Raw genomic sequence first — 23,478 nt, 5'->3', positions numbered from 1 at the left:
CCAGAAGATTTATGTACTTTTTACCCATAATCGTCTGCAGTTAATAATCCAAAAAACAACTTGCCTTACCTTCCATAGGATTCCATACATCTCCCCTGCATTCCCCCACCCCATTACCATGTAAAGCTGTAAGAATATTTGTTTTGATAATTCAGCTCTTTGTGCGCTGATTATGTAAATCAAATGCACTGAGACCAGACCTGCTATTACCTGGTCTAATCACGAAACTATGGGTTTCAGGTACCAGGCACTCCAAAATCGAATTTCATGGAAACAGGTAGTCATTTAAATGGCCCAGTGCCTCTGGGAACTACATGTGTAAACTATAGACTACTCCACTAATCCTGTTCCTGTCAAGATGAGAAATTCCAGATTTGGGATGGAACTTGGAAATCCTAACTTCACTCTACTCTCTTAAAATAAGCCAGAAAATAAAATGGCCTGTAGTGTGGCACTGTAACAAGGGATCAAACGTTAATGAAAACCAACTTCTGTCCATGTTAAAAAAATTGGGGCCCATCTCTTTCAGGTCCCTCTCAAATTTACTCAACGTTGTAATTCAGAATAACTAACTTGGATAATTCCATGAAGTTTCACCTTTAAACCATAAAAGATAAGTCATTGTTTTCCACCAAGTATATGGATGAAATAGAACACCTTAAAGTCTTTGCTCCTACATGTGCAAATGGAGAGTCCCTTGAATGCTTGTCATGCATGTCCATTTTGATAACATATTGAAACCCATACTTGAAACTGTTCATTCATTGAAATCAAAAAAAGGATTTCAACCAAAAAAATCTTCCAACAAATTCTAGCTACATAATTCAAAAGGCCACAACAAGAATGGACTGCTTAATGGTCACTTGGAATGTAATTTTGTGCACTCCTGATATTTTCACTCTCTCACTATCCACCTGGCACAACAAAAGAGTAGTGACACAAAAGAAATGGTCCATAATATTAAATGCATGAGTGCATTTGAAAAGGCCACATGAGGAGTCATTGGCATGAAAAGCACAGTAGAACTGGGTGAAGCTAAATTGAAGGATCAAGCCCATTCTCGGGGCTATACCATCCTTCTCGTGATGTCCTTTGTCACAAGTCCTTTGGTAATTAGTGAGTTTAACATGGCAAAAATTCATCGGGTGAACTAAAGCAATACATTTTTTTTTGTAAATGATATAGTGCTTCATGATGTATCATTCAGTCAGAATTCTAACTTCCCTGTTCTCAGTATCCAACAAGAAGGATCCACAATTGTTAGTGTTTATAACATTCCAGCACCTTATGGTTGTTCTACTACTCTAGTAATGGCTATTAACCATCCTTCAGCATTGACAAGCCAGAACACTATGCATTGTGTTGATGTTGCTGCAGTGTTTCAGTGATAGTGAATGATTTTAAGAAACATCAACAAGACAAAACATGGCAATAGCCCTAGGGTTGAAGTGTCTTTTTATTTCACCTTCCCTCACTTATTCCTCCAACTACAGTTTAATATTTCAGCAAAAAGATACATCCTTGTACTCTCTCACTACTGCACTGGTGTTAGCCAGGATTAGGTACTCAATACGCTACAATGCAAAATTCAGTGACCCATAGAATTCAGTGTGCCTTTAAAAGATTTGAAGAATTTCTTTGTGAATTCCTTCTAACTTATTTATTATCTTTTTTTAAGCACAACATTAAAAATAACACATTTTAAAAGGTAGGGATTGCAAAATAGGCACTACTATAAAGCCTGTCAACTAAATTAGAATATACTTTCCATATGCACAGGTGGAACCTTTCTTACACATCAAGGCTTGATAATGACCTTTTAGTTTTCAAGATAAGTAAACCCATAAGCTTTATGTCACCTTATGTCATGTTCTCAATTCTCAGAGGGTGCATTATTGTTGCAAGACAATTCTCATTAGACTGTTGAGCTCTCTTGCATCTTTTCGTCCTAGGGTAAGAAATCTTCCTGCTATTAAAATGAATGTGTAGTACTGAATCAAAAAGATTAGATTGAAATGCATTTGGTGACAGGATTAATTTATTTTTAACTCTGTTATTTGTAAATTTCTTAATTTCATGATAATATTTGGTTTGAAACTCTCTTTTGTGTTTTATTTTTATTTCATTCAATAATTTTTCAATTTTTTATTAAGTAACAAATCTCCATGGATGATGTATGTCTTGGGTGTGGTGCAAAACCAATTGTTGATTCAGTTCTGAGCATCATCTGAGATTATTTCCTATCATTTAGTGCATCTGTGCTGATAAAATCTCTTGTACCTATTTTGACTGAACAAACAAATCCAGCCTACAAACATGTTTGTTGCAAGAGCTGATCTATAACACTTCTTTAAAATAAACTGAAAACAAATGTAATATAATTAAAGATCAAAGGAACATCATGGGGTTTAAAACAGATCTTAACAAATGTGCATGATTCAAACCACATAGCTAATGGTCCTGATTTTCTATGGAGTGGCAACTTCATGCAGAAAGAAGAGGATTTTGCATTTCGGAGAGGAGATTCTACTTAGGTCTTCCTGAGAAGAACACAGTTGAAGTTCCATTTTGACAGTTCTTACATAAAGCAACAATGTCAGAGTGGCCACATGCCTTTTCACAGCAGTTTGCTGCCAATTTCTGACAATTAAAGGTTCAGACAGCCAAGCGAATTGACAGGTAAATAGGGTGCCAAGTGGTAGGATGCCAGATGTGTAGGGTACCAGTGGGTAGATGTCCTGTGAAATATTGTAGACTGCCAGGTGAGTAGGATGCAGGGTAAGAATTTAGGATAGGTTGGCATGTACTGGAGAAATTGGAAGGACAGATGTCAGGTCAGGGGTGACCATGATGTGGAGGTGCTGGTGTTGGACTGGAGTGGACAAAGTTAAAAATCACACAGCATCCGATTATAGTCCAACAGGTTTATTTGGAATTACAAGCCTTTAGAGCGCTGCTCCTTTATCAGGTGACCAGTGGAGTAGGATCATAGGATACAAAATTTATAGCAAAAGTTCATAGTATCATGCACTGATGCTTAATATTTAACAAACCTAGATTGCTGTTAAGCCCATACGTGGTGATGGTCAGCTGCCTTCTTGAATCGATGCAGTCTAAATGTTGTAAGTAGTCCCATAATGTCATTAGGGAGGGAATTCCAGGATTTTGACCCAGTGACAGTGAAGAAACATTGATATATTTCCAAGTCATGATGGTGAGTGGCTTGGATGGGAATTTGCAAATGGTGGTGTTCCCAAGTATCTGCTGCCCTTGACCTTCTAGATGCAAGTGCTTGTGGGTTTGGAAGGTTCTGTCTAAGTAAGCCTAAGTGAATTTCGGCAAAGCATCTTGTGGATAGAACACACTGCTGTGCCTGAATATTTCTGAATCTGGTGCCAATCAGGCAGTATGCTTTATCCTGGATGGTGTCAAGCTTCAGGAATACTGTTGGAGCTGCACTCCAGTCATATGAGGATTATTCCACCATACTCCTGACTTTGCAGGAAATTCGGAAAGTGAATTACTCAGTGCAGGATTTCTACTCCGAATCAAACAAAGGGGTTTGTGCTATAGTGGAGGGCAGCAGTGATTAAATTGCAAAACCTATGATTGTGAATGGCAGAAGGAGATGATAATGGATCTAGAGCAGGTGACAATTGTTACAATAGAGCAGAGAGGATGGAATCATGGAAAACCATTCCTGAAGAAGGGCTTATGCCCGAAATGTCGATTCTCCTGTTCCCTGGATGCTACCTGACCTGCTGCGCTTTTCCAGCAACACATTTTCAGCTCTGATCTCCAGCATCTGCAGACCTCACTTTCTCCTCATGGAAAACCTGGCCAAGTGAAGAAAACTGAACCTGCTGGACCTATTAACATATGGTAGAGGATGATCTTCTCAATAAGAATGCTGGTGGTCTGGAAGATAAGGGAAACTTGATCATGATTCCAAGAAGGAAGAGAATGAAGGAAGAAAATGGAAATCTGGTAATAGGGATAGGTACGGTTAATGGCTAAGTCAAACATGATAGACAGGAATTTTTATTGTGTAGGAGAAAAACATTTTTGAAGCACTTGTGTGCAATGTGGCATTGCCAAACTGGTGTGATGGATATAGAGAAACTGGAGTAAATGGAATAGAGCCCTTGTAGGATGTGGGGTAGGAGGAAGTATAATCAAGGCATCTATGGGATTTGCAGGCATGTAGTATTAGACATTGGTCCATAGCCTAACCTCAGAAATGAAAATCGAGAAGCTAATGAAGGAAGGGCAAGAGCAGGATGTGGCAATGACACAACAATCAATGTAGGAGACAACCTGAGCATTGGGGAACAAACAACATTCTATGTATCCCCTGAAACACCATGGACACACAGCAGAGAGGGATTCCTGTCATGGCATCTTGGGTGAGCAAGTGGAATTTGGGGACAGGGCAGGGGAGGAGCAGTTAAATAAGAAAAGAATTCTAATTATGTCAGGAAATTGGCTCCAAGGTGCCAAGCTCTCAATTTTACTGAGATAGAATAGGGTCAGGTAGCCACCCTGCTTCAAGGAAATGGACTGGCCTTTTATGTAGATGAATAAAGACAGAAGCCTCAGATGTAACTTGCTTTGTAGGGTTAACTGTAACTGACTGAGTTTTCTGTAACTCTGGAATGTCTACAGTGGGGATGTTGTTGCACATTCTGTGAGTATCAGTTTTGATGCAGAAATACAAGGAAATTCTGCTGCTTTTAAAGAGTTTTTGAGTTTCTGATTAGGTGAGAAACATTTTATTTCCCTGAAATGCAACACATCTTTTGGAAATCAGATTGAGGTAAAACAAAGAAAATCTTGGTCGCTATAACACCTTCCATATCCTGAAACTTTTGAGCAAGGGTTATCAGATGTTTACTTTGAAGTTCGAGCAGTGCTTGGGCAATGCTTCACTGCCCAGGATGACTGACATTCTCTGAATGAAAATATCTTTCATATTTCATAGAAAATAGGAGCAGGAATAGGCCATTCGATCCCTCGAGCCTGCTCTGTAATTCAATATCATCATGACTGATCATTGAGCTCAAGACCCTAATTCTGCCCTCCCCATATACCTTGATCAGTATATGCACAAGACCTATATCTACCTCCTTCTTGACAGCAAATAATGTTTTTGGCTCCAACCACTTTCTGTGGTAGTGACTTCCACAGGCTTCTCTGGGTGAAGAAATTTCTTCTCATTTCTGTCCTGAGGTTTACCTTTATCCTTAAGTTATGATCCCTGGTTCTGGACTCCTTCCCCTCCCCCCGCCACCATCAGGAACATCATTCCTGCATCTAACCTGTCGAGTCCTGTTAGAAATTTATAGGCTTCTATGAGATGCCCTCACTTTTTAAAATTCAATGAACACAATCTTAACCGATTCAATCTCTCCTGATACATCAGTCTTGCCATTCCAGAAATCAATTTGGTAAACACTTGCTGCCTTTATAACAAGAATATCTTTCCTCAGATAAGGGACTGTATACAATATTCCAGATACAGTCTCACCAATGCCCTGTATAATTGCAGCAGGACATTCTTATTCTTGTACTGAAATTCTCTGTCTACAAAGGACAACAGTTTGCCTTCTTTACTGTTGCACACTTAATTTCAGTGACTGGTGCATGAGGACACCCAGGTCACATTGAACATTCCCCTCTCTCAATTTACAGCCATTCAAATGATTCTGTTTATGTTTTGCTTTCCAAAGTGGATAACCTCACATTTATCCACAACATACTGCATCTGCAATGTATTTGCCCAGCCACTCAGCCTGTCCAAACCACACTGCAACATCTCTGCATCCTCCTCACAGCTCACCCTTTTACCCAACTTTATGTCATCTGTAAATTTTGAGATATTACCTTTAGTTTCTTCATCCAAATCATGAACAGATATTGTGAATAGCTGGCGCCAACCTCTGCAGTACGACACTAATCACTGCCTGCATTCAGAAAACCCTCTTTGTTTCCAGTCTGCTAACCAAATTTCCTTCCATCACTGTTGACTACCCCCAATCCCATTTGTTTTGGTTCTATTCACTTATTTTTTATGTGGGACTTTGTCGAAAGGCTATAAAAGTCCAACTAAACCATATCCACTGGCTTCCAATGATCAATTCCACTACATTCTTGAAGAATTCCAATACATTTCTAAATTATGATTTCCCTTTTGCAAATCCATGCTGACTGTGTTTGATTCTACCACTGTTTTTCAAGTGCTCTGTTATAAAATCCTTGACAATGGACTCAAGCAACTACCAATGTCAGACTGTTATGACATGGGGTAAACTCTCCTGCTTAATTTTAAACCAGCAGCACAGAAAAGATTTATCCCGTACAGTAATGTGTAAACATTCGAATGGCCAAGAACTATTTAAAGTAAAAATTAATAACTTCATTTCTTGAAGTATAACAGAGAATAATTAACTAACAACTATATACAAGTCCTTCTTCTAACCTAGCTTTTACTTTCCCTTCTATAATAGTACTCTGATAATTAAGATTTACAAAACAACATTTATCTCAAAACCAGGCAGCTTTTGGTTCTTCTATTTGGATCTTCCTGTGTCTACTTTTCTTCTTAGGAATTTCTGCGTCACAGGTTATTGATCGAAAAGGTACTTTTAAGAGAGCTACTTTTTAAGACAGTCTTTTACCCACTGGGGATTGGCAGCTCTCCTCCGAACTATTCAATTTCTCCCCGGTCTTATACCACAGAGGATCGGATTGTGTCATTGGGTTTTAAGATTGTCAATATACTCAATTCAAACTTGATTGGAAATTGGTATTTTTTCGGGGCATAATTTAAACTGATTAGCCAAATTCAAAATTGTTTTTTTCTCCAGGCAATGAGCTAATCGAGTTGTTCGACCAAGTGTTACATTGTTACCTTATTGAGAACACTTAGTGCTGTGTCTGGTAGTTCTGCTGCTTTTTAAACTCTCTTAAAGTACACCCACATCTTCATAACACAGACTCACTGGTCTATAATTCCCTGTTTTCTTTATATATATTTTAAATAGTGGATTGTTTACTAACACTTTCATTTAGCTTTGTGTATTCAAAACATTCATGGCAACAGTTTTACAAATTCTGCACATATGAGAGGGGAAAAAGCAGTAAAAAGGCAATAATACTTGGGAATGAACATACAGGTCAGATTGGACATCTATTTTAAGGTCCATAAGACGAGTGAGGAGGGTCTTGTGGCCAAGAAAGATAAAACAATAAAACCTGTGAGTGATGCGTACTGGACGACTTGTTTCATATACCTCTGAACAGTGCTCCAGCAGAGTATGAAGAGCATTTTATTTCCAAGTATTATAGTATTTTGAAAACTGTTTTTTACTCCAAGTGTCCAGTGGTAGTGTCCCTATCTCTGGACCAGATGGCCTGGTACAAGACCCCCTGCTCAGACATGGATCATAACTTGCCTGGACAGGTTCACTAAAAACATTGACCAGATGGGTCAAACCAACCTTTACTGGTTTTACTAATTTTTCCTTCTTGATTTTTCAGCGTCATTGGTCACTACAGGGTGTATGAACTTTCAGATTGCCCATCTTACACCAGTACAGAGACTTAGATCATAAAACGTAGGAGCAGAAGTAGGCCATTATGTCTTCCCCATCATTCTATAAGACCATGGATGATCTGATAATCCTCAACTCCACTTTCCTGCTTTTTCCCTTGATTCCCTAATTAAAAATCTGTTTATCTTGGGCATTGAATTACTTAATAACCCCACCTCAATAGTCCTCTGTCGTAAAGAATTCCACAAATTCACTACTCTCTGAGAGAAAAAAATTCTTCCTTATTTCTGTCTTCAATGTGCGATCCCTGACTGTGAGATTATGCCTGCTAGTCTTATACTCTTCCACTTGAAGAAACAACCTCATTCTACTCTGTCAAGCCCCCTCAGGATCTTGTATGATTCAATATGATTGCCTGTCATTCTTCTAAACTCCAATGAGTACAGGCCCAACCTCATAAGTCAGTCCCTTTGTGCCTCATATAAACCAAAAGAATTGTGGATGCTGTGAATCAGAAACAAAAACAAAAGTTGCTGCAAAAACTCGGCAGATCAGGCAATATCTGTAAAGAGAAATCAGAATCAACGTTTTGAATCTGTTGACCCTTCCTCAATTCTGACCTGTTGAGCTTTTTCAGCAACTTCTGTTTTTGTCCCTCCATGCCGAGGATCAGCTTAGTGAACCTTTTCTGCACTGCCTCTAATGCTGGTGTATCTTTCCTTCGAAAAGGCAACCAAAAACTGTTCACAGTATTTCAGGTGTGGTTTCACTAGTGACTTGTACAGTTTTGGTTCAGCCCAGTTACCTCTTTTTGCCTTTTTTTAAGATTAGATTACTTACAGTGTGGAAACAGGCCCTTCGGCCCAACAAGTCCACGCCGTTTCCTTAATTTCCTCTCATTTTGCCAACTGCTTTTCTTCAAGCTTGCTGTAATTTTGCATAATTGCTTTGCTTAGAAGTTCTAGGGCCCGAAACGTCGATTCTCCTGTTCCTTGGATACTGCCTGACCTGCTGCGCTTTTCCAGCAACACATTTTCAGCTCTGATCTCCAGCATCTGCAGCCCTCACTTTCTCCTCTGGGATTTTGTAGACAAGTGGACAGCAACGGGCCAGACCAACATCTTCCACTTCAGTGTGTGATCGTTATGACGTCACAGAGAGGACAGCCGCTTTTGTGACGCCATCGACTGCCTGGAGGACATCGACGGAACGCTGCCTCTGATTGGCTCGACCGTTACCTCGGAGATTCAAGCCAATGGGAAAGATGTTTGTTGTTCGGCAACATGGCGTCGCTCAGTCTGTGAGTGGGGATCTGTCGTATGGGGAAGTATTGTGAACTTGACTGATTGCGGTTACTCCTTGCTGTGATTTGTGCCCGACTTTCGGTGTAAGGGGAGCCGCGCTCGGCTGGAAAATGTCCAGTGAAGGGGGAAAGAAGCAGTTCTGGAAGCGGAATGTTTCCAAGGTCCCAGGCAGGTTCGTGACGCGTCTGTTCAGTGTCCCCCCCCCCACAGCCGCTTGTTGGTATTGGCTCGGGTCGAACGGGAGGGAGGCGACTGACCGGCAGTCAGACTCACGGAAGTGGGCGATTTCTGAGAATGACGACAAAATAGGCGAAGTTTTAAAATGACCAAATCGTGAAGTTCCTAAACTTTAATTTTTTTATCACTGAACAAATAATAAATTAGGTGGCAAATTGTTTCTTGTTTTGTTTTCTATGACTGCTCAAAACCGAAAGTCAACATTAAGTCTATCACGGCACACAAGTTTAAAGGGAATACTGCAGTCGAGATGTTAGGCAACAGACAAATGCAGAATAAGGTATTTGGATATGGAGATTACAGGGCTGCAGGCTTAACTAGATTCAAGCAATACTGTCATAGTTTTTTATTTTGTGCAATTTGTTATGCACCTTCTATTTATAGATATGGACCAACCATGTGGAATTATAGTTACTAGTGATAAGTATAGAGGTGGCTTGGCCAAGCTTTTTTGATTTTGTAAGGTCTGAAGATGCTTTCGTGAAACTTCAGCCATGTGTTGAATTCAAATTGTTTGCTTATGTCAAATTGAAGTATGTTGTCAGTTAGTGTCACACAAGAGCATTAATGTTGCACACAAAAGTAAATACAGTAGCGCCTCGACATACGAACGACCCCGTTCACGAACAAATCGATTTACGAACAGGATTGTACATAAAATTTTGCTTCAACGTATGTACGAAATTCAAGGTGCGAACGAAGGTACGAACGCAAAAAAACACGTGCGACCACGTGGTTTAATTGTTCTGCTTTGCTACGTGATTGTTGAACGCAAAAGCTCTTGGGGCCCCGCGTGATCTCATTCAGTTCATATTTGGCGCGTGCACTGTGAACAGCGCTCGTTGCTACGTCCAAGCGTTCTTACGCTATCCGAACAATGGGAAAAATTGATTCAGTTCGCAAACTTTTCTGTTCGCGAACCGGGTCCTGGAACGGATTAAGTTCGTAAGTCAAGGCGCTACTTGTATGAGACAATAGGACAAATGCCAAAAGCTTGATCAGGGTTTTTGAGTAGAAAGAAGGCAAGAAAAATGAATAGCCTGAGGGAGTTTAGGATGTTGCTAGCTAAATACATTGAAAATAATTGGGGATCTTCAAGACTGCATGTGATGAAGCAAAGATAGCTTGGTGGGTTATAACTTTCAAGAACATACAGGATAGGCAAGGGTGAGGCAATGGATGAATTTGAAACCAAAGATGAGAATTTTAAATAGTGGAGTCACCTGACCGGCAACTATTGCAGGTCAGCAAGCTCATGGTTGGCAGTTATGGGCTTGATACAAGCCAGGAACAGAACCTTTCTTGATCACATTTATGGAACGTAGAATTTGGGAGGGTAACTAAGAGTGCAATCTCTAAGGAACTGTAAAATAATGCTCACAGGATTCAGAAAATGGTAGTCCTGATTCCTTCAAGATCACTGAACTGAAGAAAGTTTTAAGGGGCCTGAAATGTGGTAAAGCAGTGGCACATGACACTGCACTCGTATTCTTGAAACAGCCTGGATCTTGTTTGTGCATCATCAACAACTCAAAAACTCCGAAATGTGTGACATACAGCAGAAATCTTTGCATTTCCAAAACCTGGAAAAAGTCTTGCTCACATGGCCAGATATGGACCAATTTTACTACTCTCTGCAGGCTTTAAGATGTTTGAATGTCTAATCCTGCAATGCATATGTTAATAAGTAGAGAGCCTCTTTAGTGTAGACAAAGCTGCCTTCGGTATTGGGCAAGTGACCAAGTTCTGGCACTTATCACCGACATAGAAAAATGGCTTGCTCGATAATGTGCTACTGGGCTAAAGCTCCTGATAGTGTGGCACACTGGCTTGCCCTTAAAGCTGTCCAGCATGCTTTCAGCATGGGTTGAGACAGTTGCTGAAACAATCTTTTGTGACAGATGATTTAGAATCCACCTTGGACAAGGGAGATGTGCATGAGAAGACTGGTCAATTGATTATTACAGGGCTGAAAGCTAGCCCTAACCTCCTTCATATACAAATGATTTGCCAACCATCATGTCTCATAAGTCTGTTTCTGCTGATGGCATCTAATGTGCCACTGAAATTCCTACACCAAACCCTTAATGAAGACTTTCTAATGTTTATGGATTAGAAAAGCACATAACATCTCACTTTGAAACCCTCTAAAATCATTTGTAGTGTACTTCTACAATGCCAATGCCATAAAATATTTGCTGATCTGTGTGGGTGGTGAGAGGCGAAAGCATGATCCCAAGCTTGGGAGTGATTCAAGATAGAACTTTGTCTTTCTGGGAATGTCGAAAGAAACATCAACAAAGGTCAATACAGGAAATGGCCTATGAACCAAACTTGCTGGATCTATGTAAGGTGCTCTTGTCACAACAATTGGGCCCTCAGCACTTGCCCTATTATAATCTATTGTGTAATATTCTGCCTCCAGATTATGCATTTTTGAGCAAAATAGAATGTATTTGCAAATATTCTGCAAATTCAACTTCATCCCATAGACTAAGTGAGTGTGTGTGTGTTTGAGAGAGAAAGAAAGAAAGAGAGAAAGTGTTTGTGTGTGAGTGCACGTGTGTGTGTGTTAAGGCATTGCTAAACTGCTGACTGAGTCTTCAGGAGTTACGGGAGGATTCTGTGAGGATAATCTGACTGCACTATCTGATACCCCATTAATTGCCGTGGTGGCAAAGTTGGTGTCCCCAATCCTTCCACGTGCATCCCTCATGAAGCTCAGTGCTTGGTTGCAATGTTTGACGTCCAAAAGGGGGCCAGTCTGAGGGTGTATGGTATAATGACACTCCCCTGCTAGCCCAAACCTTCAAGTCCATTTGAAGGATGACGTAGGGCACTTAAGCTCCAAGACATCAGATGTACCCAAGTTAGGCACTGCATGTGACAGTATTCAGTTTTTCTTCTTAAAACAAAAGGCCTCAGTAAGGGGAGTATATGACTGCATCTTCAGACAGTGATTGAAAAGCTTGGAGCTAAGCTCATTGCACCAATGAGGTGCACTCTGTTTGTTATTTGTGATACTATTAATATCAAATGCAGGTTGGGCTTCATTTTTGTGAGGAATTTGTTTCTTTCTGTTTTAAAACATTGCTATGATACAGTTTTGCTGTCTGCATTTTATAAGCCACTAATTGATAGTGTCTGGGAAAGGCTCAGTCCTGATTTGAAAGAAATCAGAAATTCTAAGCTTCAGGTGTATTTGACTGCATGGCTTGAAATGATCTTATATGGAATGAAAGAGGTTTGAGAGCCTTTAGATTTAATGTTTATGATCAACAGTGAATTCAGTTTATATTATACTTTCAATGTTGTAACTAGTTCTGAGACACTTGACAGGAGCATGGCAAGCAAAATTTGATAGCGTCAGGAAGGAATTTGAGCAGTGATTAAGGGCTTGGCAAAGAAGCAGATATGGAGAAAGTAAGGACTGCAGATGCTGGAGCTCAAAGTGGATGAGTGTGGTGCTGGCAAAGCACGGCCGGTCAGGCAGCATCCAAGGAGCAGGAGAATCGACATTTCAGGCATAGGCCCTTTGTCAGGAATGAAGCTTGTGGGCCAAGGGGACTGAGAGATAAATAGGAGGGGGCTGGGGCTGGGGAGAAGGAAGCTGGGAATGTGATAGGTAGATGTAGATCGGGGTGAAAGTGATAGGTCAGAGAGGAGGGTGGAGCAGATAGGAGGGAAGGAAGATGGATAAGTAGGGCCGTTCAGGATGGGGGTGCCGAGTTGGAAGGTTGGGGCTGAGATAAGTTGGGGGAGGAGAAATGAGGAAACTGGTGAAATCCACATTGATCTCGTGTGTGTGGAGGTCCAAGGGTGGAAAATAAGACCTCCTTCTTCCAGGTGTTGGGTGGTTAGGGTTTGGCAATGGAGAAGGCCCAGGACCTGCATGTCCTTGTGGGAGTGGGAGGGGGAGTTGAAATATTCAGCCATGGGACGGTGGGGTTGGTTGTTGCGGGTGTCCCAGAGATGTTCTCTGAAACAATCCGCAAGTTGGCGTCCTGTCTCCCCAATGTAGAGGAGACCAATGCGGTGGTTAGCATGTATGGAAGTACAAGTAAGTTTCTGCTGGATGTGGAAGGATCCTTTGGGGCCTTGGATGGAGGTGAAGGGGGAAGGTGTGGGCACAAGTTTTGCACTTTTTGCGATGGCAGGGGAATGTGCTGGGAGGGGAGGGTAGGTTGGTGGGGATTGTGGACCTGATAAGGGAATTGCGGAGGGCATGTTCTCTCCCAAGCGCAGATAGGGGTGGGGAGGGAAATATATCTCTGGTGGTGGGGTCTATTTGTAGGTGGTGGAAATGGTGGAGGATGATTCTGTGTATCTGGAGGTTAGTGGGTGGAAGGTGAGGATTAGGAAGCAATAGAGGAAAAAGTGATTTAGAGGCTTGGAGGATGAAAGAAAGAGCTTCAGAATGGGAGTCTTGGCAAGTGAAGGCCTGTCAAAAGGTGAACTCATTAAAATCGGAATCTTGAAGAGGCCAGAATTGGAGCACGACTGAAACTTTGGGATTCCTGAACTCAAAGTTGGAAGCAGTGAGGAAGGAAGAAGCAATAGAGGAATATCAAATTGTTGCCTACCTGGGAGCCAGCGTATGCAAGTTTGCACAGAGATAATAGATGATCTGGGATTGGAGTGATTTGGGACACTGACAATAAAGTTTTTGATTAGCCAAACATGTGTACAATATATGAAAAGTACTGACAAACAAGGCTGGCCTAGGAGTATTCAATACTCCTAGGAGCATGCCACAAGCAGTTATTTTTGCATATCATCTGCCTTTTGAGAGGAAAGATGATTTCTCTGCTGCTTTGGCTCCTTTTTTTTCATCTTTTGATGATCCGTTCAAACCTAATTGCCACTGTTCTTGTTCTTTTACAAATGGAAACCCAGTATTAATCAGTCATGTTCCAGTTGAGGGGCTGTGTCAGCTGGAGGGACTGAATGGCCTATGAATGTCCCTAAATGTCAAATAAATGCTTTCTTTAAACTATCTAGCAACATGTGTTTCTGTTCTGTTTAAGTGATATGGACGAGGCTAGAGCGCTCAACATTCCAAGAAGGTAGTCCAGATCCTAACTTTGCTAGTTGTTTAAAGCAGGTGTAAAGTGGCTATTCCAGGAGAATTGCCACTGGTCAAACTACTTATCTTTTAAATAAATTCTCTTTTATTTAAAACTAACTGAATGAAACATAAACAGCTGAAAACATAATACCAAATAACTTAACCTCTCCAAACACCCAACAGATTATACCAATTTATGATGCTGTTCCCAATACTTGCAACAATCCCCATAAACACCCCTTGGTACAAAAGATAAAATCAAACACAGGTTCTTGCAGCATAGAAGTCACAGAGAGAGGACCAGCCTGGACCTGTTTCTTTGGGTCCAGCAGCTTTTTTCACACTACTGCTAAAAGCCAAACCAGAGAAAAGCTGGGAGAACTGAGCACTCCCCTTCCATTGTACATGTTTTTTTTAAAACTTGTTAGCCTTCTGCCTGACGCAGTACATATTAGCTAGAACCAAATTGGCCCTAAAACACTTCAAGGAGAAAGTGAGGACTGCAGATGCTGGAGATCAGAGCTGAAAAATGTGTTGCTGGAAAAGCACAACAGGCCAGGCAGCATCCAAAGAACAGGAGAATCGACGTTTCGGGCATAAGCCCTTCAGGAATGAGGAAGGTGTGCCAAGCAGGCTAAGATAAAAGATAGGGAGGAGGAACTTGGGGGAGGGGTGTCGGTAATGCGATAGGTGGAAGGAGGTTAAGGTGAGGGTGATAGGCCAGAGAGGGGGTGGCGGCGGAGAGGTCGGGAAGAAGATTGCAGGTCAAGAAGGCGGTGCTGAGTCCGAGGGTTGGGACTGAGATAAGTGCTGAGTCCGGACTCAGCACCGCCTTCTTGACCTGCAATCTTCTTCCCGACCTCTCCGCTCCCACCCCCTCTCCGGCCTATCACCCTCACCTTAACCTCCTTCCACCTATCGCATTACCGACGCCCCTCCCCCAAGTCCCTCCTCCCTACCTTTTATCTTAGCCTGCTTGGCATTCCTGATGAAGGGCTTTTGCCCGAAACGTCGATTTCGAAGCTCCTTGGATGCTGCCTGAACTGCTGTGCTCTTCCAGCACCACTAATCCAGAATCTGGTTTCCAGCATCTGAAGTCATTGTTTTTACACCTTCCTCATTCCTGAAGGGCTTATGCCCGAAACGTCGATTCTCCTGCTCCTTGGATGCTGCCTGACCTGCTGCGCTTTTCCAGCAACACATTTTGCAGCCCTAAAACACTTCAACCCCAGACTTTTCGCGGTCTGTGTTGTTTACGACCTCTTGATTGAATCTTGGTTCTGATGCAATATATTATTTTGTATTTTAACCTCCTGTATTTTAATTCTTTTAATTACCTCCTTCCACATTGTTCCATTTACAAGCTGGTATACTTGGGATCGGGATGCCTAATTCCATACAGTTTGTGTAGGAGTTGAAAAGCATAGCAGTGGTAAAGTATTTGATGAGCAGAAGAATAGTTATTTTGGACATAAACCTGTCATCGGGCATGTGGGAGGTAGGAGGAGGGGCGCGGGGACCTGGGGCCTGGTCAGCGGTGAAGGTAGGTGGGAAGGCGATAGGTGGGAGGTAATTGTGATAGGTTGGTGGAAAGGGTGGAGCAGATAGGTTGGAAGGAAGATGGATAGGTAGGATATGTCAAAAGGGCGGTGCTGAGTAAGAGGGTTGGATTTGGGATGAGTTGGGGGGAGAGGAGATTTGGAAACTGGTGTAGCTGATGATACCTCCCACCTGCATCCACTTATCCTATCACAATTATGTCCCACCTGCTTCCACCTATGACCTTCCCAGCCTTCTACCCCACCCCCCACCCCTTTATTTATCTCTCAGCCCCCTTCCCCTCCATATGCCCAATGATGGGCTTATGCCCGAAACGTCAACTCTGCTGTCTGCTCAATGATGCCTGACCTGCTGTACTTTTTGACTCTAACTCTCCAGCATCTGCAGTCCTCACTTTCTCCCACTTCTGGGTATGGTTTGGTGGGTATCAATGGTTTGTACTGCCTGATTGATGCTATCATTCTTAGGACAAGCATGAACATTAAGTAATAGTTGGTTATGAAACAGAGTGGCTTCTCTGATTTTTGTGCTCGCAGTACAGGGTTACTGAATAGTAATTTTCTCATTTTGCTATGAGCAGTAAGACTAAAAGTTGTATTTGTACTGCTGTTCAAAAAGGTCAACTAACCCAATACAAACCATTAATTGAACGTGGGCACCTCTGGAATCTGAAGCACAGGAATACATTACGCGATGCAGCTTCATACTGACCTTTTACAATTGTAGATCAATTCTGATTGTAACTTAAGCTGTTGCTTTACCCATTGCTCTTTTTTAAAAATATGCATCAATTTTTCTATTGTTGAGACTGAAAATCAGTTCTTGTAGCTGTAGAACATCCCATCCTGGGAAAAGAGTAATATGCAAATATTCTTGATAAACCTTGACATGAATATTAACGATGGTCAGAAATGCATGTAGAAATTTGGTTGTGCTTGAATTCTGGTCCACAGTGCCAAGTTCATAAATCTATCTGCATCTTTGATTTGCCTCAGAGCAAATTATTATTTGCATGGGTTGTCTTGTTTTTGGATTGTGTAGTGATCATGAGTGCTAGAAGCTGAAGTAGGCCATTCACCCGATTGAATCTGTTCTGCTATTCAATGAGATCATGGCTGAATGGATAATCCTCAAGTCCACTTTGTTGCCTTTGCCCCATTACCATTGATTCCCTCACTGATTCAAAATTTGTTGGTCTTAATCTTGAACATAATTGATGCCCTAACCACAATATTCCTTTGTGTATTTATCTCACTCCTCCTAAGATGCTTAAAACCTGCCTCTTTGCTTAAGATTTTGGCTATCTGCTCTTTTTTTTTTGTCAAATGTTTTTGATAACTTCTTTTACCAAGTGCTTTCAAACATTTTGCTGTGTTAAAGGCACTACTTGAATACAAGTTGTGGCAGCTTCTGATCACCCCTGAAAAAGATCTGAAATCACAAGTACTTATTTGAATTTGCACGATTTGGGAACTGTTGGATTTGGCTCTTGCTCTGTCAGCACAGAACCGTAGAATTGTTCTGGTACGAAGAAACCATTCAGCCCATTGTATGGTGCTACTGAATAAATTAGCATTCTAATCACATTTTGCAACATCTGACCCATAGCCTTGTCAGTTACGGTACTTCAGTTATAGATCCAGGTTGCTTTTAAATGAATTCATGGATTCTTCCTCAACCATCAAACCAGACATTGCAGAGGCCCATCACCCTTTGAGTAAAACATTTTCTTAATGTCTTAATTAATCCTGTCAGTCATCTTAAATTTGTGGCCCATGGCAATTGATCTCTCGACTAGAAGAAGCCTGTCTGCCCTGTCCACTCAAATCCAAACCCTTCATTATTTTGATCTGCAATAAGCCACCTCTCAGCCTCCTCTATTTTAAGGATGATTCCTGGCCAAGAGGTCTTTCCTCATAGTTGTAGTTTACATGCCCTGGTAACATTGTCGAATCTCTTATATTCTCAAGAACAATTATGTCCCGTCTGTAATGTAATGACCAGGACTTCTATAAAACTCCAAGTGTAACATAACCAATCTATTGTATAATTCCAACAGTACATCCTTGCTTTTGTATTCAGTATCTTGAATTCAGGAAAGCATCCATATGCTTTATTTACCATTTGGCTGCTCATTGTGCCACCTTCATCGAACCTATTGAAGTGCACTCAAAGTTGTCTAACTTCATCTGCCTCACTAACTATCCTCCTGTTTGTATTTCTCTTGCTTAGTTTACCTTTCCCAGTCATGTCAACCATGACCCTTTGTTCCCTATCACCTGAGCAAGTTTTGGATTCAGCTTGCCACATTTCTTTGTGTCCAATGGGCTTTAATTTTCCTGACCAGTCTCTCTTGTGGAACCTTGTCAAATACCTTAGTAAAATTCATTAGATCACATCCACTGCATTTCCTTTATCAATCCTCCTTGTTATTTCCTTAAAACATTCAACAAAGTTAGGAAGATATGGCCTTCCCTTAACAAAATCACACTGACTATTCCTGACTAATCTGTGCCTTTCCAATCGCAGCAAATCCCAATCTCTCAGTATTGATTCTTGCAATTTACCTGAGGTCAGATGGACTAACCCACAATTATTTGGATACCCCCAGCACCTATTTTGAATAATGGTACAAAATTTGCATACTTCCTATCCCAGAGACCTTCATTGTATCTAGTCAAGATTGGAAATGACACTCACCATTTCCTCACTGGTTTCCTTCAATTGCTTGGGATACAATTCCTTCAGCCCTGGAAGTCAATCCCTCCAGTACGTCCCTTCTCATTATGATTATTTTACCTAATAGTTCATACTCTTGAACTAGATTGTCTGCATCAACCCTCATCTTTGAGAAGACAAAGTACCAATTAAGAACCCTGCCCATACCCTGTGCCTTCAAGTTAACATGTACATCTCTGATCAGCCCTCCTCTAATGTAGCTGGAAAACCTGGACAATATCTAGGCTTCACTGACAAGTGCAAGTCACATTTGTGCCACATATGCCATAACTGTCTCCAAAAAGAGAAAATCTAGCCCTTGCTCTTGATGTTCAATGACATTGCCAATACTGAATACCCCACTATGAACATCCTGGGGGTTTCTATTGACCAGGTACTGAACTCGATTGGTCATATAAATACTGGGGCTACAAGAGTAGACCAGGGGCTAGCAATCACGTAGTGAATAACTCACCACCTGACTACCCAAAGCCTGTCGAAAATCTATAAGATACAAGTCAGGAGTATGATACAATCGTCCCCGCTTGCTTGGATGAGAGTAGCACCAACAACATTTAAGAAGCTAACCATCATCCAGGATCAGGTAGTCTGCCTGATTAGCACCACAGATGCTCATTAGCAGCAACAAGTACTACATACAAGGTAGATAGGATAGTGAAGAAGGCGTTTGGTATGCTTTTCTTTATTGGTCAGAGTATTGAGTACAGGAGTTGGGAGGTCATGTTGTGGCTGTATAGGACATTGGTTAGGCCACTGTTGGAATATTGGAATATGCAATTCTGGTCTCCTTCCTATCGGAAAGATGATGTTGTGAAACTTGAAAGGGTTCAGAAAAGATTTACAAGGATGCTGCCAGGGTTGGAGGATTTGAGCTATAGGGAGAGGCTGAACAGGCTGGGGCTGTTTCCCCGTAGCGTCGGAGGCTGAGGGGTGACGTAATAGAGGTTTACAAAATTATGAGGGGCATGGATAGGATAATTAGACAAAGTCTTTTCCCTGGGATCGGGGAGTCCAGAATTAGAGAGCATAGGTTTAGCGTGAAAGGGGAAAGGTATAAAAGAGACCTATGGGGCAACTTTTTCACGCAGAGGGTGGTACAGGTATGGAATGAGCTGAGGAAGTGGTGGAGGCTGGTATAATTGCAACATTTAAGAGGCATTTGGATGGGTATATGAACAGGAAGGGTTTGGAGAGACATGGCTGGCAGGTGGGACTAGATTGGGATGGGATATCTGGTCGGCATGGACGGGTTGGACCGAAGCGTCTGTTTCCATGCTGTACATCTCTATGACTCTATACAAGATGTACCGCAGAAATTTGCCAAGAGTACCTTAGCCAGCACCTTCTAAACTTGTGACCTTTACTATTTTGAAGGACAAGGGCAGAAGATCCATAGGAGCACCACCACCTGAACGTTGCCTGTCAAACCACTCACTGTCGTGACCTTGAACTATGTTGCCATTTTTCCAGTGTTGCTGAGTCAAATACAGAATTTCACAACACCAGGTTATCATCCATCAGGTTTATTTGATGTCGCAAACTTTCAGAGTGCTGCTGCTTTGTCAGATGACACTTCACCTGATGAAGGAGTGCTCTGAAAGGTTGTAATTCTGGATAACGAAGGAACTCTAGAATTCTTGATCATACAATATTACAGGCTATGTAATAATTATCTTTTTGCTTCCTGGGATCAATAGCATTTCCATAGTAGATTATAATAGAGGTTTCTATCTGTATTCTGATGACTCTGGAAAGCATTTTAGAAATGAAATGTGATAGAGAATATACATGCATTATTAAAATGTATTTAAGTATGATTATGTCATAGTTTGGTCATGCAGATTATTCTGAAATAATTGACAATAAACATATTATCAGTGACACTGTGCCAGACATTATCTTCAAAGTGGGTTGGTGCAGAAGTTGTTTAAAAATAGGCAATTGAAATTCACTTAGCCAACCCACATTGACAATTATAATTCTTCTGCCACCATTCTTAACTGATTTAGCACCCTGTGATAGAGCTGTAATAATAACATTTCTTCAGCTAAAGTGTTAATACAGTAATTAGAGGTGTAGTGTTTGAATTTGTGTGATTGATCATGTTGTCTGTGACTGTTTACTCTGAAAAGTTTAAAAAAAAATCACACAACATCCGATTGATCATATAAATACTGGGGCTACCAGAGTAGGTTATAGTCCAACAAGTTTATTTAAAAGCACTAGCTTTTGGAGTGCTGCTCCTTCATCAGGTTGTGGAGTATAAGATGGTAAGACACAGAATTTATAGCAAAGGTTTACAGATTGATGCAACTGAAATTATATATTGAAAAAGATCTGGATTGTTTAAATCTCTCATCTTTTAGAATGACCATGGTGGCTTCAGTTCTTCCATATGTAAATCCCAGAATTTTTTTTTTAAAAGTTACATTCTCAAGTGAATTTTAACAATGGGTGCCATGTCAGCTCAGATAATGCATTGAAGATGTGAGGCTGTCTGTGCCCCAGAAACTGATACTGTTTCTAATAAAAGGATTTACAGAATCTTCCATAGGTTCTTGCAGTTTTTGAGTAAAAGAAAATGTAATTCTGCAAGTACAAATTTACCCCACAAACGTGTGTGCGCACGTGCACAGGCGCATGTGGGTGTGTATGTGTGGGGGGGAAATGAGTATCTGTGAGAGAGTGCGTGTATGGCTGTGAGTGTGGGTGTGTATGCGTGAGCGTATGAGAGAGGATCTGTGTGTGTGTGTGTGTGTGTGTGTGTGTGTGAATATGTAGTACCGTGGGGTCACCTGTAGTGTGACAGGTACCCAAGGTCCCATTTGAGGCCATCCCCATGGGGACCAAACTTGTCTATCAGCCTCTGCTCAGCCACTTTGTGTTGTTGCCTGTCCTGAAGTCAGCCTTGGAGGTTGGTCACCCGACGCTCCGAGGTCAAATGTCCTGGACCGCTGAATTGCTCTCCAACTGTGAGGGAACACTGCTCTCTGTTGTTTGTTGTACAGTGTCCTTTCATCCATTGCTGTCGCCTCTACTTGGTCTCGCCAATGTATCATGCCTCAGGGCATCCTTGCCTGCAGCATCTGAGATAGACAACATTGGCGGAGTCACATGAGTACCTGATGCATACATGGTGGGTGGTGTCCCCCCACCCAAACACACACACACATTCTCATGCAGACTGTCTCTCATACACAGCTCTCTCTCATATGCTCCCACACACAGCCACATGCACCCTCTCACAGACTTATACTCTTTTACATTCACACAGACACACACACACAGACACACACACGTATATGTTTGTGGGGTGAATTTGTACACCCCTGTCCAACACCGGCACCTCCAAATCATGACAAGTCTAAAAAGGGCAGCCAGGGGTTTATGAATAGTATAAGTCAAGTTGAAATCAGGATACCAGTCCTTTTAACAGGACTGGAATGTTTAACCTTTATTATTATTGACATAAAATGTGAGTGCATAGCAAGCGAGGGCACGGCTTGCTGACCTTGGTGAAGGGACTTCCTTATGCACTTTTTCGTTGTTCGCATAAGATTAATCATGACCAAAACAGGAGTAAGTTAGGTTTTCATCGCACCTTTGTTTGACATGGAGAACCACACCTAGTCTGATTTGATGTCATCAGAAAGGGTGTGGTGTGCGGTGGCGTGCTGTGTGCAGATGAACTTGCATCAAATTTTTCTTCCACCGAATACGTGATTCCCTTGATTTCGGTGAATCTTGATTTAAAAGTTTGAGTTGTTTATATCTTGAATACTTTCAGAAAGTGAACCATTCAACTTTCCTTTTTTTTTTATCATTTGCAATAAGTCTTAATATATCACATTCTGATGAGGGGTCTTGGCTGGCTTGTTAAATAAACAAGCAGTTAAACATACCATTGGATGCAGGAGGTGGGAAAGTGCCTGGATGAAGTTGACGGAATGATGGGAAATTTGGAGGAGGGAAATGTGGGCCAGTTCTTGTACACAACTGATTAAATTAAATGTGAAGGCCTTTTTTTACAATTGCACACATTATAATGCAACAGGACTGACTTGTGTTTTACCCGCATCAAACGTTTGGGTTGCTGTGCAGTTTAGGCAGGCGTGATATTGGTATCTGTTTATAATCCATTTAGCTAGATTAAATCCTCAAACAGGGTTGGGATGGATGTTTGTGGAGGGATTAATAAAATAAAGGAATGCTTGCTTGAAGAAGTGCTGGTGGTGTGAGATGAAAGGGGAGAGCAAATGAAAATATCCAGGAAGTCAAATAATATGAAGACACAGAAAAAGCCTGAACCATCTTAAATTTGTGTGGCGATAAATAGCATTTTGTAAGTAGCTCAAGAATCTTAAGAACAAGTTAATAACCGTTTAAAAACATGTTACAAATCTCTTGTGTCTTGTTTTCAGTTTTCTTAGCATTATAGTGCAGTCATTTATTTGAATAGTGCAGAATTTAATTTTGTGACACATTTGTGTATTGTTACTGATTTATGTTTTTGTTTGCAGTATACAACATGTATATGGAGCTCAACATCCACCATATGATCCTCTGTTACATGCAAAGTAGGTGTAAACATTATTATTCCATTGGTATAACTTAAGTTATTTTGAGTTCATCAAGGTTAGAGTATTATTGCTGAAGACTGCAACATTTTCATGCATTTAGTACTGACTTTGTGATCTGCTCAGCTAGATTGATTTTGAAGGAGGGCACATTTTGGCAGCAAGTTCCTCTTTGATCGTAGAGGCACAAGAGACTGTTTCTGAATGTTTTAGTGTTTCTGACAGATTGGCTTTGTATGACGAATGGATATACTGTATAAGCAACTGAAGGAGGCTGTAAGTATTTTTGAACAAGGAGAATATCTTTGTGAATAGACTGGACTTTGACTATGATAGGTCAGTTCAGTGTGGCTAAACTCAAATGTTGCTGACATATTTACTTCGTCAAAAATAAAAAATGTTAACATAAGTTGATTGCTAATTGAAATCTGTTTATTAAT

General features: G+C 41.2%; 2 protein-coding genes across 10 annotated transcripts in view; one reads left to right on the top strand and one right to left on the bottom strand.

Moving 5' to 3' along the window:
- Positions 1–8,891, bottom strand: part of cerk (ceramide kinase) — a 79,605-nt gene extending 70,714 nt beyond the window's left edge. For all 4 annotated transcript variants that reach the window (XM_087999540.1, XM_043713704.2, XM_087999541.1 and 1 more), the window contains exon 1: positions 8,394–8,891. The gene's annotated coding sequence lies outside the window, so the exon portion shown is untranslated. The remainder of the gene's footprint in view (positions 1–8,393) is intronic.
- Positions 8,826–23,478, top strand: part of tbc1d22a (TBC1 domain family, member 22a) — a 414,172-nt gene continuing 399,519 nt past the window's right edge. For 4 of the 6 annotated variants that reach the window (XM_043713709.2, XM_043713711.2, XM_043713705.2 and 1 more), the window contains exons 1-2: positions 8,828–9,029; positions 22,982–23,038. In XM_043713709.2, the coding sequence (XP_043569644.1) occupies positions 8,968–9,029; positions 22,982–23,038 (119 nt within the window). In that variant the 5' untranslated portion in view covers positions 8,828–8,967. Of the gene's footprint in view, positions 9,030–22,981; positions 23,039–23,478 lie in introns of all 6 variants that reach the window. The other 2 variants (XM_043713710.2, XM_087999542.1) reach the window with 2 other exon arrangements.

The sequence above is a fragment of the Chiloscyllium plagiosum genome, unplaced genomic scaffold (assembly GCF_037043375.1).
Source record: "Chiloscyllium plagiosum isolate Xiang-an unplaced genomic scaffold, Cpla_swu_hap1 HiC_scaffold_23, whole genome shotgun sequence".
Taxonomy (NCBI): domain Eukaryota; kingdom Metazoa; phylum Chordata; class Chondrichthyes; order Orectolobiformes; family Hemiscylliidae; genus Chiloscyllium; species Chiloscyllium plagiosum.
The sequence above is the reverse complement of the archived record's forward strand: the minus strand, read 5'-3'. Positions and strand labels throughout refer to the sequence as shown.